At 37.5% G+C, this 14,570-nt stretch overlaps 1 protein-coding gene across 1 annotated transcript in view; it reads left to right on the top strand.

The window, feature by feature from the left end:
- Positions 1–1,876: 1,876 nt before the first annotated feature.
- LOC124887093 overlaps positions 1,877–14,570 on the top strand; it is a 60,498-nt gene continuing 47,804 nt past the window's right edge. Inside the window, exons 1-2 of the mRNA XM_047396274.1 lie at positions 1,877–1,969; positions 2,065–2,392. Coding sequence (XP_047252230.1) covers positions 1,877–1,969; positions 2,065–2,392 — 421 coding nt within the window. The remainder of the gene's footprint in view (positions 1,970–2,064; positions 2,393–14,570) is intronic.

Here is a 14,570-nt window from a genome sequence, read left to right as displayed (position 1 = left end):
TATGATTGGACGGTTTGACTTCCTTGAATGAATATATAAATGGAAGGTTCGAATCCCCCGTATGGTATTAATTCAACTTGATTATGTTGGGAGGTTCGAGTCCCCCATAAACGTATATACAAATATGGATATTCTCTGGTTTTTGCAGCTATATACATTGAGGCCCTTCCAGCTAGGGGTATCTGGTCCCATATAGCCCGTGGGTGCCTTGTCTTATGACTATTATGCTACATAACCCAGGTTAAGGTTTTCAAAGATCATGCTAATATATGTTCCCTATCCTGACACTATATATACGTATACATGTGATTGCATATGATGATTTGACTTGATTTTGAATGATGAGATTATTTTATTCCTCTATCCCTGATTTACCTACTAGAGCTCCAAGTGATAACCACCTCCAAATATTGTATCATGATGTAGTGTAGGCGTCAGAAGTTCTTCTACTTTTCCAGTGCAGTTATCAGGTGTTCAAGTGGTTCGTGAGTTAACATTAAAGTGGTGATCTTCCATACTTTTAAAAACTTTATTTTATGGTCTTTATATTCTATGTCACCGACTATGTTTAGACTTTGATTTAGGCTACTGTTGGGGTGCATGTCCCGATATTTTATTGACTTTGGATTTATAGAGGCTTTGTTAGATTACTATGGAATTGGGCACGTTGTTTTGGTTGATTGGTTTAGACATTTCATGATTTATGATTAGTCTTATTTTGCACTATTTTATTATATGGAAGTCATCCAACTCTTGTGGTTGTTGAGCTGACTATGTTAGGTGAAGGGGGTGATCTCCGATCTACGTGGGACTTGAGATACCCTTCATGACCAAGCTCTAGTTTGCATCGTAATAAAGTTGGTATCAGAGCCTCGGTTCATGGTCAGTTGAGTGTCCATAAAGCCATGTCAAGTAGAGTCTTTTTTATAGGTGTGTAGTGTGCCACACTTATAAAAGAGAGTGTATGAGACATTTTGGAATGTTTTCATTTCTTGTTATATTAATTTTGAGCTATAGATTCTAAGATCTTAGATTCTTCTGATTTCTATTTGCCCATCTTTCAGATCATGCCTCCAAGAAGATTTGATATTCATGCACAACCTTCTGTCCCATCTGAGGGAAATATGGATGGAGTTCATCACACTTTTAGGGTCCGAACTCGATTAAGGGTCGCTAAATCTGATTGTTCTTTTGGGGTCCTGCCTATCCACACTAAAATTACTCTTAAGGGTGACACCCATACTCAGTTGTATTCTGGGCATGTTACAAATGTTGAGTTCTGTTGCTCCATTAACCTATTAACTCATTTGGTGATGTCTCAGTCACAACAGTCGTGTTCTGGTACTTCTATGGTTCATTTAAGGCCACCATAGTTGGCCAATTTATGAGGTTGTACCCTCTAATATTTACTGGAACAAAGGATGAGGGGGATCCTTAAAGTTTCATTGATGAGATGGAGAAAATCTTCTAGGTTATGCATACTTCAGAGGTTAAAGGTTTAGAGTTTGCTTCCTATCAATTGAAGGATGTGGCGTACCATTGGTACTAAGAGTAGGAATAGTTGAGAGGCGAGGATATAGGTTCTTCCTTGTGGATGATTTCTCTAGTGTATTTTTAGATCACTTCTTTCCTCATGAGTTATGGGAGGCAAAAGTGGAGGAATTTGTTAACTTGATGTAATAAAGAATAACAGACAAGGAGTATGCTTTGAAATTCCATCAGTTGTCTTAGTATTCTCCAGAACTGGTATCTAATATGAGTGCTCAAATGAGAAAGTTTTCTTCGGGATTGTGTCATGATTTGATGCTTGAGAGTAAGGTTTCCTTATTGATCAAGGACGTGGACATCTTAATATTGGTTGTGTATATGCAGTAGGATGACGATAACAAAAAGAAGCAGGTTGAGATTGCTGAGACGCATAGAAAGCAATTTTGATATCGAGAACAGGGTGGAGGCCAACAACAGAGTGGTAAGTGGTCTGAGAAGAAGAGATAGAGATTTCCTAACTCCTATTATATAGCTAGTTTTACCTACCCAAAGCTATTTGGTGACCAATATTTTTAGGATAGTGATGCTTCCAGGGCACAGGGAGCCCAACCTCATGTCAGTGAGGCCCAGTTAGCACCATCCTACCGTTCCTGCAGATTTTGTGGTCAGCAACATCGTGGTCAGAGCAAGAAGGGGAGGAACAGATATTTTATATGTATTCAAATTTGGCATATGCAACGGAACTGTCCCTCTAGAGTTTCTTTTAGGGAAAACAAGGTTCTTATTGCCTCTTCTTCAGCTCCTACACCAAATAGTGCTACTTCTAGCTCCGGTACTGGTCAGAACCATCTTTATGCACTCACTACTCATCGGGAGTCTGTGGTGTCTCCAGATGTTGTTACTGGTATTGTGAAACTCTTTTCCTATGATGTGTACTATTTACTTGATCCGAGGTGTTCTCTCTCTTATGTGACCCTATTTATGGCTGTGCATTTCAGTTTTGGTCCTGAGTGTCAGTCAGACCCTTTTTTTTCTACCTTGGTGGGGGACTCTATGGCTGTCAGAAGAGTCTATAGGGGTTGTGTGGTATGGTAGTAAAGAAACTCTAGTATACTTTATAGAGTTAGACATGGTTGACTTTGATGTTATTTTGAGAACGGACTAGTTGCACTCATGATATACTTCTTTAGACTGTAGGACCCATAAGGTCATGTTTAAATTCCCTAATGAACTGATTATTAAATGGGAGGGAAGCTCTCTAGCACCTAAGGGGAGGTATTATCATATCTTAGAGCTCGGAGATTAATTTCCAAAGGTTTTCCTATCATCTAGTCTAGGTTAAAGATTTTAACTTGGAAGGTCCTTCCTTACTTCTTGTTCCTATGGTAAATGAGTTTCTTAAAGTCATTTTGGATGACTCACCTGGTATCCCTCCAGATAGGGAAATTGTTTTTTGTATTGACCTTGTTTCAGACACTCATATAATTTTTATCCCCCCGTATAGAATGGTTTCAGCTGAGTTGAAGGAGATTAAGGAGCAACTAAGGGATCTTTTAAACAAGAGTTTCATCTATCCTAGTATGTCCCTGTAGGATGCACCGGTGTTATTCATGCATACGAAGGATGGTTCCCTTCGTATGTGCATTGATTATTAATAATTGAATAATATGACAGTAAAGAACAAGTATACATTTCTAAAAATTGATGATCTTTTTTATTAGAGTCAGGGTGCCAAAGTCTTCTCTAAAATCAATCTTTGGTTTGGGTACCATCAATTAAAGATTAAGGAGGTGTTTATCCTAATGAAAGCTTTTTATATCCTGTATGGACATTTTGTGTTCTTGATGATGTCATTTGTCTTGACCAATGCCCCCTCAATAGTCATGGATTAGATAAATAAGGTTTTTCATTAGTTTATAGATTTGTCTGTGATTGTCTTCATCGATGTTATTTTTGTGTACTCTAAGAGTAAGGAGGATCATGTCGATTACCTCCGCCTCATCAGCATTTGTATGTTAAATTCTCTAAGTTTGAATTCATGTTAAATATTATAACATATCTGGGTTATGTCGTATCTAATGAGGGGATTATCGTGGATCCTTAGAAAGTTATTATGGTTAAGAAGTGACCTAGACCCACGACTCCAACCGATATTTAGAGCTTCATGGTTTTAGCTAGTTATTATAGGAGGTTCGTGGAGAGTTTTTCTTCTATTGCTTCTCTATTGACCAAATTGACTCAAAAATATAAAATTCTTGTGGTGTGATGCTTGTGCGGGTAGCTTTGAGAAGCTAATAGATAAGTTCACTTTATCTCATGTTTTGACTCTACCCGAGGGTACCAAAGTTTTTAAAGTCTATGTTATATGTCCTGAGTTGGTTTAGGTTGTGTGATGATGCAGCATGTTGATGTGGCTGCTTATGCCGCTAAACAATAAAAGGTTCATAAGAAAAATTGTTCAACACATAATTTGGAATTGTTAGCTGTGGTATTCGCATTAAAATGTTGTGTCATTATTTGAATTGGGTCCATGTTGATATCTTTTCTGATCATAAGAGTTTGTAATTTGTGTTCACTCAGAAAGAGCTTAATCTCAGGCAAAGGAGATGGGTTGAGTTGCTGAAGAACTATGACATGGGTCTTCACTACCATTTAGGTAAAGCTAATGTTGTTGTTGATCCTTTTAGAGGGTTGTCCATGGGGGTTCTAGCTCATGTGGATAAGGATAAGAGAGAATTGGTGAAGGATATTCATCATTTTGGCTAGTGTTTGAGTTCGTCTCTTGGACTTTGAAAATGGTGGTGTGTTTGTGAAAAAGGTGGTCCAATCGTCTCTTAGGTCGGAAATAAAGAAGAAGTGGGTGTTAGAACCACTCTAAATAAAGATCAAGGATGATGTGGGTAAGCAAAAGGTGAGGGCTTTAAAGATCGGTGGTGATCGCATCTTGAGGTACAAAGGGAGGTTGTGTGTTCACAACATGGATGGATTGCGAGGTAGGATTTTGGGTGAGGCCCATGAGTCACGGTATACAGTTCATCCCAGTTCGATAAAGATATATTATAACCTTAAGGAGATATATTAGTAGAATAACATGAAAGAGGAAGTAGCCAACTTTGGATTTTATTACCGTCCTTCCGCGGTCATGAAATCAGTGTGACTTCATTTTGGTCATCGTTGATAGGATGACTAAGTCCGCTCACTTCTTGGCAGTGAGCACTAATTATTTTGAGAAGGATTTTGAGAAGTTATTCTTTAGAAAGTTCTAAAGTTGTATGGTGTACCAGTCTCAATTATTTTGGATTGTGGTACTCAGTTCTCGTTGCATTTCTGGCGCTCTTCTCAACGTGGTTTGGGGACTAAACTAAGTCATAGTATGGCTTTTCACCCACAATTGGATAGGCAAGCCTAAAGAACTATTCAAACTTTGGAAGATATGCATGTGACTGCAAATGTGTAAGATCCCACAAAATTTCTATGCTTAATTCAGTCTTTTAAGCTTGTCAAGGGGTCCCAAACTTAGTTTATTTTTAGCCTTCGAAAGTTGGCAATCTCTTTTCGCGACCTTAATGTCCTTTAATGGTCTATATTTTTGTTAATTAATGATCAAGAATGTCTATAGGGGTTCCCAGACAGTTTCAAATTTTTCAAACCTCGTTTGGACCTCGTTTGAAATCCCAAAATAGTGAGTCGATTCGATGTTGGCGCATCGCTTTGCCAATCGCATCGATGGAGAAAATGTTTCTCAGCTTACGGAAATTTCTAGTGAACCAACGCGATGGCAGCGCGTCGAGTTGGTTACGGCATTGGTACCCTCGATGCACCACGTCGGCTGTAGCTTCGCTGGGTACGTTTTTCTAAATTTTAAACCCACATCCTTAAGGGTAATTAGGTCATTTTTCCCCGACCTTCAGCCCTCATAACATGCAATTTAGCCCTCTTTTGGCTAAATACATTCATTATTTCACAAGTGGTAAAGAACAAGAAACCCTAGGTGATTAATTTCAATTCAAGGACTCAAGATTTCTTCTATCAATCTTCAAGAAATTGTCAACCAAGATATGTAAATTGTTCATCCAAGGTCTGTTTCACCCTTGGATCTCAAGAAACCCTTTTCAAAGTATGAATTTTGGATTCCATGTTGTGGGTTTGATTGTACACATGTTTATGTTATGGTATGATTCCAAGATTGAATCTTTATTGAATTCTCATGACTTTATGTTAAGTATGTGGATTGAAGTGCTTGATATAGTCATGATGTATTACTTGTTGATCCATGCCCTAGAAAAGGTTATACCTTCCATGTATTTGTTAAAATGCCTAAGTTAATAAGAATTGTGCACTATGACCTATTTGTGATCTATATGATGAACTCATGTTGTACCCATATGTTCAAAATGACTCTCATGCTAAGGCTATGTCTTGTAATGATTTGGTAGACTTCTCATAAGTATGGATTTGTGAAACCATGATATGTTAGCATACGTTCCTGTTCATGTGTAAGCTTATGACTTGCAAATGTTTCATAAAATTCCTCAATGATTGTATTATGAATTGTTGACTATGGTTATGTATTCAAGAAGGGTCATGTCCCATTTATTTTCATGCTATCGAATCCTAGGGGTATTCAATACCCGATAATTTAGATGTGTGCATAGAGCCAGTGTCAGTTTTCCAGATAACCTCATTCAAGTCATGATCACTAGTACTCTCGGTCAAGTTTCAGAACTCAATGGAACTAAGTCAGTTACTTGAATCAGGAAAACTCAGTAGATCCAATATTAGTTTAGTCCCATTCAGTATTCAGTTCATTCCTCAGTAAATTCAGTTAGTTAATAGAACTTAGTAATATTTCGTCAGTCAACGGAACTCAGTAAACTCAATTCAGTTAAATTGTACAATCAGTAATAGCTTAGACAAGCCTATCATGAACTAGAAAATCAGTACAGTGTCTATTCAGTTGGGACTAGGATTCAGCACCGAGTGAACCTAGGGATGAGGCCTTACATGTCAGCCAGTAGAGGGTGTGATCCTTAGAAGCAATCGTTGCGCTCCAGAACTATGTATCCAGCGTAGGTTGAGATATATCCCTATGATTCTAGGGTTAATAAATCTCATTTGAGTTCTCCTACCAGCGAGGGGTTGACAGAAGAGCTCCCTATCAGTAGAGGGTTAACTCACAGCTTGTCTTTACCCATGGCACGATATTAACACCCTTCAAACTAGGGTCACAGATTGGACCCTACCAGTATATGTAACACCTCGAGATCCCATCCCAAGATGTCACATAGTGCTTATGGACCTGAAGGACCACAAGCTAACCCTTTACTTATATCTGTAACTGTACGCTGCATAATATCTGAAATAAATGCAGAAACTGGCCATAAGGTTCAATACATCTACACATACTCAAAACTGAAAACTGAATACTAATACATCAATATCCATCTGAAAAGCCTCTAAACTGTCTGAACTGTGGAGTTGATGAGATATGTCCCCAACTAACTCTGTCAACTAAAAATATAAACAAAATCTGATGCAATAATAGTAAATTGAGATTCGTCCTCGAAGAAAGAGGACTCACTGCTAATGCTACTGACTGGGACTGAACTGATGGGGATACTCTGGATCCTGTGCCTCTGAACCTATGGTGTCAAATAAAACACCATAGCATAAATGCGTCAGTACAAAAATATGCCGAGTATGTAGACGAGGTAAGGCTAAATGCAAGGGCTTATGCATGAACATAACTGAATAATATGTAAAAGCTGGATTAGCATACATAAAGAATCTGTAATTACTGAACATACTGCGCATACTGTCACTAAGTATACTCGGAATAACTCTGGTAACTGATACTGAATATACTAAAATTCTGAAATTTCTGTACATACTAAAATTACGAGTATTTAAAGCTTCTAAAATTGATAGCAACCCTATCTAACAGGCTGTCTCCGAATCTGCTAATAATAAGAATAGTTGACTGAAACTGAGATTAACCCTATCTAGTAGGTAGTCTCTAAATCTGTGGATAATAATACTACTTGATAACTAACTTTTAGATCTGATAACTGATTCTGAGATCGTCCTATCTAGCAGCGGATCTTTGAATTTTCAAATAATCATACTTGATTGCCTGTATCAAACAACCTTATATTTTGTACACTGAACTGAGCTCTTTCTTGATGTCTGAGACTAATTCTGAAATTGAGACTGTGGGAAGTAGTCTTCTAACCGACATGCCCCACCTAGCTAAGTTGGAGTCCAACCTGTGCCCCAGTTGGAAGGGTGTCAGTACCGCACCACCGGTAAAGACAACTTTATGTGACCCTCATCAATCAGGTACTCAAACAAGAATGGTGGAGCCCCCATCTAACATGTAAAGCCACCACATCTACCCTCAACTAGCAGGTATGATGTCTTAACCTACGCTGGCTACGTAGTTTAGGAGCACAAGGATTGCGTCTACGAATCAAACCCTCTACTAGTAGGTGCTCGGTCCTGAATCCTACTCCCAACTGAGCTAAATCTGATGCTGATCATGTTTCCCAAGAGATTTGACTGAGTTACGCTAAGATTACTTAGTTTCGTATCTGACGGAAAAAGGTATTGAATCATGGTATCTGACTGATGATATAGCTATTGAATAGATTACTCAAATCATTTTTGAGATTAGAATTGAATCAGTTGAATACTATTAGATCTGAGCTGATTTACAGGACTAGGGCTAGATTACTAGCGATACTGTGATTACAGAGATTTCTAAGATTACTGAGTTTTTTTATGTTCTGCACTTGTCTAAGGATACAGAGTTCTATAGTTCAATGAGTTTTGAGAATTGTGGCTAGATTGGAATTATCGCGAAACTGACACGGGCTCTAGAAAACAGCTCTATTGCCGGGTATAAATACCCCCAGGACTCGTTAACATAAAAGTAAAATATAATCATTCTTGCATCATCACGATCATCCATTCATCATCATAATCACCAAAGGGTCACTTTAAGCATCTCAAAATAATAATCATACAATAACATAGGGAAAACATGCTATTTGATTGTACTCCATTAAACAAGGTTTTTACCTCAACTATTTCATACCTATATCAGTCTTGACATATGTTTGGGTATCACATGGCTTAGGGAAACTTCATACTATCATGTCATAACTTACTTGCTAACCACTTGGCTTGTATTAAAAACTTAGCATATGTCAAAGGTCACATAATTGGGGAATTTACTACTATCACATCTTCACTTGTTCACTAAAGTCCTTCAACAAACACTAGACATGCATAGGTTCACACTTATTTGGGGATTTCACACTACTATGGTACAATTCATTACCTAGGGCATTTTGTGACACTTATAGTTCTCAAAGTCTTGTACATGGAGGGGAGTGCATATAACAACATGCTATACGTCCATCAACCTAGCTTCACGAACATTTCACAACAACCATAACACATAACAATATCTTAGAAGTCATTATTTTCATAAGGGTGTAGCATGCATTTATTATTAGATCACAATTTAACTACAATGCTTGATTTCTAGTCTCTTAGACATTTTATCGAACACCTCACATGCACAACTTAGGCATAAGTATAATAATCCAACTACTCATCATGAACAACCAAATTTACATGTTTCCAACTCATATATTATCATAGATTCATACAAAACACATAAATATCCCATCTTGGAGATCATTCAATATCAACAACAAGTACATAATCATTTTACCATACAAATACCACATACTAAGGCCAAGACTTGATTCTTGTAGACAAACATGAATCACAACTTACAAGAATCATTACAAATTCATAAACATAAATCTTGGAGATTTAGAAAAAGGTACTTGAGATTCTTGGATGAAAGGGACCCAAGAATCAACATCTACATACCTTGGGGAAACTTCTTTATTGAAGGTTCTTAGAGAGATTCTTGATTTCTTGACTTCTCTTGACTTTTCTTAAAGAAGAAATAAGGGTTTTGATCTTGAAAATAAACCCTAATTTGATGTTATGGATGAAGGAGAAGTTATGATATTTGATTTGGGGTGACTGGGTATTAAATAGGGTGAAAAATGACCCAAAACTCCCTTTAAAATAGTGCTTCAGTGCTGTCTCAGACAATTATGACAGTCAGAGTGATGGACCATCACTCTGGACCGTCACTCTGGTGATGGACCGTCACTATGGTGACTAACCGTTACTCTCGTGACTAAAAATCACTCCCACCATCAATTTTGGTACATAAAAGTACCTCACTGCTTCATTTCTAAAGGCCAAAGTGGTGGGCCATCACTAACTTAATGGTCCGTCACTCCTGGACAGCTCTGACAGCTCTCAGTAAAACGGCCATAACTTCTTACTCTGATATCGGATTTTGGCAAACTTGGTATTTTTTGGAAATATAATTCAATTATCTATCTGTTGATATATCATGATCTCAAAAATTCTTTTTATAATGGGAGATGCTCATTTGAAGTTGACTATGGTAATGTCCTTCTCAAGAATTTAATCGGTAAGGGATGTTTGGATTCGTCTAATATCTAGGACGTATTTAAGTCCTTAATACCCATTAAACTTGATCATAAAACTAGCAAATTACTATTATTTATTTAATATGATCTTGAATCATGGTTCTACTATCGGTTGGGATTCTCGGGGTATTATAATATCTCCCCCTTGGGAACATTCATCCTCGAATATCACTTGATAGACTGAGAATACGGATCAACAGAACCTAATCATGATATGGAAACATCTCAAGTCCTGACTACACAACTGGAATTATTGACATACTGAGTTCTCACGCTGGGCATGCATATCTGATGCATGGATGTGCATCTAAGCTGATTTTAAAAGTACAACTTGATAATGCAATAACGACTGATGGTAAATTCATAAATAAAATATGAACATACATCTGGATGAATATAATGACATGAAACATCATAATACCATGGGGTATCTCCCTCTTGGGAATCTATGTCCCTCTAAACACATTTTGCTGAAATACTGGGGCGGTGTATAGGGCACCTACAAACTAGGCTGTAATTGACTGAATGAGATCTGAAATGCATGCATGACTCATGCTAACATACAATATCAAAATGGAAGCAGGGGATTTAAGAATGCATATCACAACTCATAACTTACCTCGATCTATGTCAGGGAAATATTCATAATCATGGTGAGTGTGAAGTGCATATAATTTGTTATGAGTTGAAGAAAGACTGTGCTAACTTTGGGAACTTGGCTTAGGATAGTCCAAAACTTTGTGACCTGGCTTGCCACAACCAAAATACACATCACTACCAGCTCTACATACACCCTTATAATTCTTACCATATTCTTCACACAGCGGGTAGGTAAGACCCTTACTCTCACTACTTTGGATCTTGGAGCGTCGTGCACTAGCTGAGGATAGAGCTAGGATTGAAAACTTCTAACTATGGTGAGAATGGTTACCACTCTGTGAGCCTTCTTGGGAGAAACTATGACTACTTGTTCTGGCTTTCTTACTCACTCTCTCTCTTTCTTTTCTTTTATCTGCCTCAATTTGTTATGCATGCATCATTAGCCTAGAAAGATCCATGTCTCTATTGAGCATAGCAGCTCTACACTCTTTCAACACATCACTCGATACCCCAGTCAAAAACTTACTCATACTTATTCTAGGGTCAACTATCAAGTCGGGAACATACTTAGATAATTGGTTAACCTTAAGACAATACTCTTTCACAGTCATAGAACCTTGACTTAGGTTCATAAACTCTTCTACCTTAGCCTCTCTTATCTATAGCAGGATTAATCTATCTAGAAAGACACTCTAAAACTATGACCAAGTCATAGGAGCTGCATTCTCCCCTCTACTCTTCTCCAATATCACTACCCAATCATGAGCAACATCTTTCAGCCTATAGGATGCTAATTCCACAGTCTTCTCCTCAGAAACATACATAACCTGGGTGATCTTCTTCACCTCTTCTAGATAATACTGTGGGTCCTCACCTACTACTGACCCAAAGAATTTTGGCAGGTTCATTTTAATAAAACTTCTAACCCTGGCTACGGCGGAATTCCTATTATGCTCAGGTAGGACTGCAGCCTGACGATTACTCTGAACATCAGTCACAGCTTGGGCTAGTGCCTGGAAAGCTGCCCGAAACTCTGCATGTGACACACTCTTATTCTTAAGAACTACTGGCTGTGGGGGATAGTCATCCACCCCATAGACAAAATCTCTACGAGGAGGCATACTCTGTAATCAAAAGAAAGAAGTGGATTAGACTAAGAATCAACTTGAGCTTATGCTCAATCACACGACTTGATCACTGAAAGAAGGGAAACTGCTCCTAAGAACATCTTCTAGCCTCTTGTACATAAATGTGGCGTGCTACACACCCATGCACCAAACTCTCTAGATACGGGTTTTCAGACTCCCTAAGACACTATTGAACCTTAGGCTCTGATACCAAGTTTTAAGCCCGGAGATTCGATCTTGAGATGTCACATGATGCTTATGGACTTGAAGGACCACAAGATAAACCTTTACTGATAACTGTACCTATACACTGCATAATATCTGGTTCAACACATCTGTACATACTCAAAATTGAAAACTGAATACTAATACCTCAACATCCGTCTGAAAAGCCTCTAAACTATCTGAACTATGGAGTTGATGGGACATGTCCCCAACAAACTCCATTAACTGAAAATATAAACAAAATCTGATGCAATAATAGTAAATTGAGATTCGTCCTCAAAAGAAGAAGATTCATTGCTACTGCTGCTAACTGGGACTAAATTGATGGGGATACTTTGGATCATGTGCCTCTGAACCTATGATGTCAAATGAAACACCATAGCGCAAATGCGTCAGTACAAAAATGTACCGAGTATGTAGATGAGGTAAGGGTAAATGCAAGGTCTTATATATGAACATAACTTAACAGAATAACATGCAAAAGCTGGATTAGCATACATAAAGAATCTGTAATTACTGAAAATACTGCGCATACTGTCACTAAGCATTCTCGAAATAACTCTAGTAACTGATACTGAATATACTAAAATTCTGAATTTCTGGACATAATGAGATTATAAGTATCTGAAGCTTCTGAAATTAATAGCAACCCTATCTAACAGGTTGTCTCCGAATCTGCTAATAATAAGAATGATTGATTGAAACTGAGATCAACCCTATCTACCAGGTAGTCTTTGAATATGTGGATAATAATACTACTTGAAAACTGATTTTGAGATCTGATAACTGATTTTGAGATCGGCCTATCTAGCAGTGAATTTTTGAATTTGCAAATAATCTTACTTGACAGCCTGTATCAAACAGCCTTGCATTTTGTACACTGAACTGAGCTCTTTTTTGATGTCTGAGACTGATTTTGAAATTGAGACTATGATAAGTAGTTTTCTAACTGATATTCCCCACCTAACTAAGTCGGGGTTCAACCTGTGCCCTAGTTGGAAGGGTGTTAGTACCGCGCCACCGGTAAAGACAACTTTATGTGACCCTCATCTATCAGGTACTCAAATAAGAATGGTGGAGCCCTCATCTAACAGGTCAAGCAACCTCATATACCCTCAACTAGCAATTATGATATCTCAACCTATACTGGCTATGTAGTTCAGGAGCGCAAGGATCTCTTCTAAGAATCACACCCTCTACTAGTAGGTAAGTTCCCATCCTACAGCTAACTCAGTGCTGAATCCTACTCCCAACTAAAAGACACTGATCTAATTCTTAACTAAACTTAGACTGAGCTGAATCTGATATTGATTATGTTTCTCAAGAGATTTGATTGAGTTACGTTGAGATTACTTAGTCCGTACTGGCGAAAAAAGGTATCGAATCATGGTATTGGACTGACGATACAGATATTAAATAGATTACTCAAACCACTTCTAAGATTAGAATTGAATCATTTGAATACTATTATATCCGAGATGATTTACAGGACTAGGGATAGATTACTAGCGATACAGTGATCACAGAGATTTCTAAGATTACTGAGTTTTCTTATGTTCTGCATTTGTATGAGGATACAGAGTTCTGTAGTTCACTGAGTTTTGAGAATTGTGGATCGATTGGAATTATCATGAAACTTACACGGGCTCTAGACAACAGCTCTATTGTCGGGTATAAATACCCCCAAGACTTGATAACATAAAATTAAAACATAATCATTCTTGCATCAACACGATCATCCATTCATCATCACAATAACAAAAGGGTCGCTTTAATTATCTCGAAATAATAATCATATAATATTATAAGGAAAACATGCTATTAGATTGTACTCCATTCAACAAGGTTTTTACCTCAACTATTTCAGACCTATATCAGTCTTGACATATGTTTGGGTATCACATGGCTTAGGGAAACTTCATAATATTATGTCATAACTTACTTGCTAACAACTTGGCTTGTATTAAAAACTTAGCATATGTCAAAGGTCACATAATTGGGGAATTTACTACTATCACATCTCCACTTGTTCACTAAAGTCCTTCAACAAACACTAGACATGCATAGGTTGACACTTACTTGGGGATTTCACACTATTATAGTACAATTCATTAACTAGGTCATTTCGTGAGACTCATGGTTCTCAAAGTCTTATACATGGAGGGGAGTACATATAACAACATGCCATACGTTTATCGACCTAGCTTCATGAAAATTTCATCAACAACCATAACACATAACAATATCTTAGAAGTCATTATTTTCATAAGGGTGTAGCATGTATTTGTCATTAGATCATAATTTAACAACAATGCTTGATTTCTAGTCTCTTAGACATTTTATCGAACACCTCACATGCATAACTGAGGCATAAGTATAATAACCTAACTACTCATCATGAACAACCAAATTTATATGTTTACAACTCATATATTATTATAGATTCATACAAACTGCATAAATATCCCATCTTGGAGATCATTCAACATCAACAATAAGTACATAATTTATTTGCCACACAAATACCACATACTAAGGCCAAGACTTGATTCTTGTAGACAAACATGAATCACAACTCATAAGA

This window comes from Capsicum annuum, chromosome 9 (assembly GCF_002878395.1).
Source record: "Capsicum annuum cultivar UCD-10X-F1 chromosome 9, UCD10Xv1.1, whole genome shotgun sequence".
Classification (NCBI taxonomy): Eukaryota; Viridiplantae; Streptophyta; class Magnoliopsida; order Solanales; family Solanaceae; genus Capsicum; species Capsicum annuum.
Note: the sequence above shows the minus strand (reverse complement) of the source record. Positions and strands in the feature narration are given on the sequence as shown.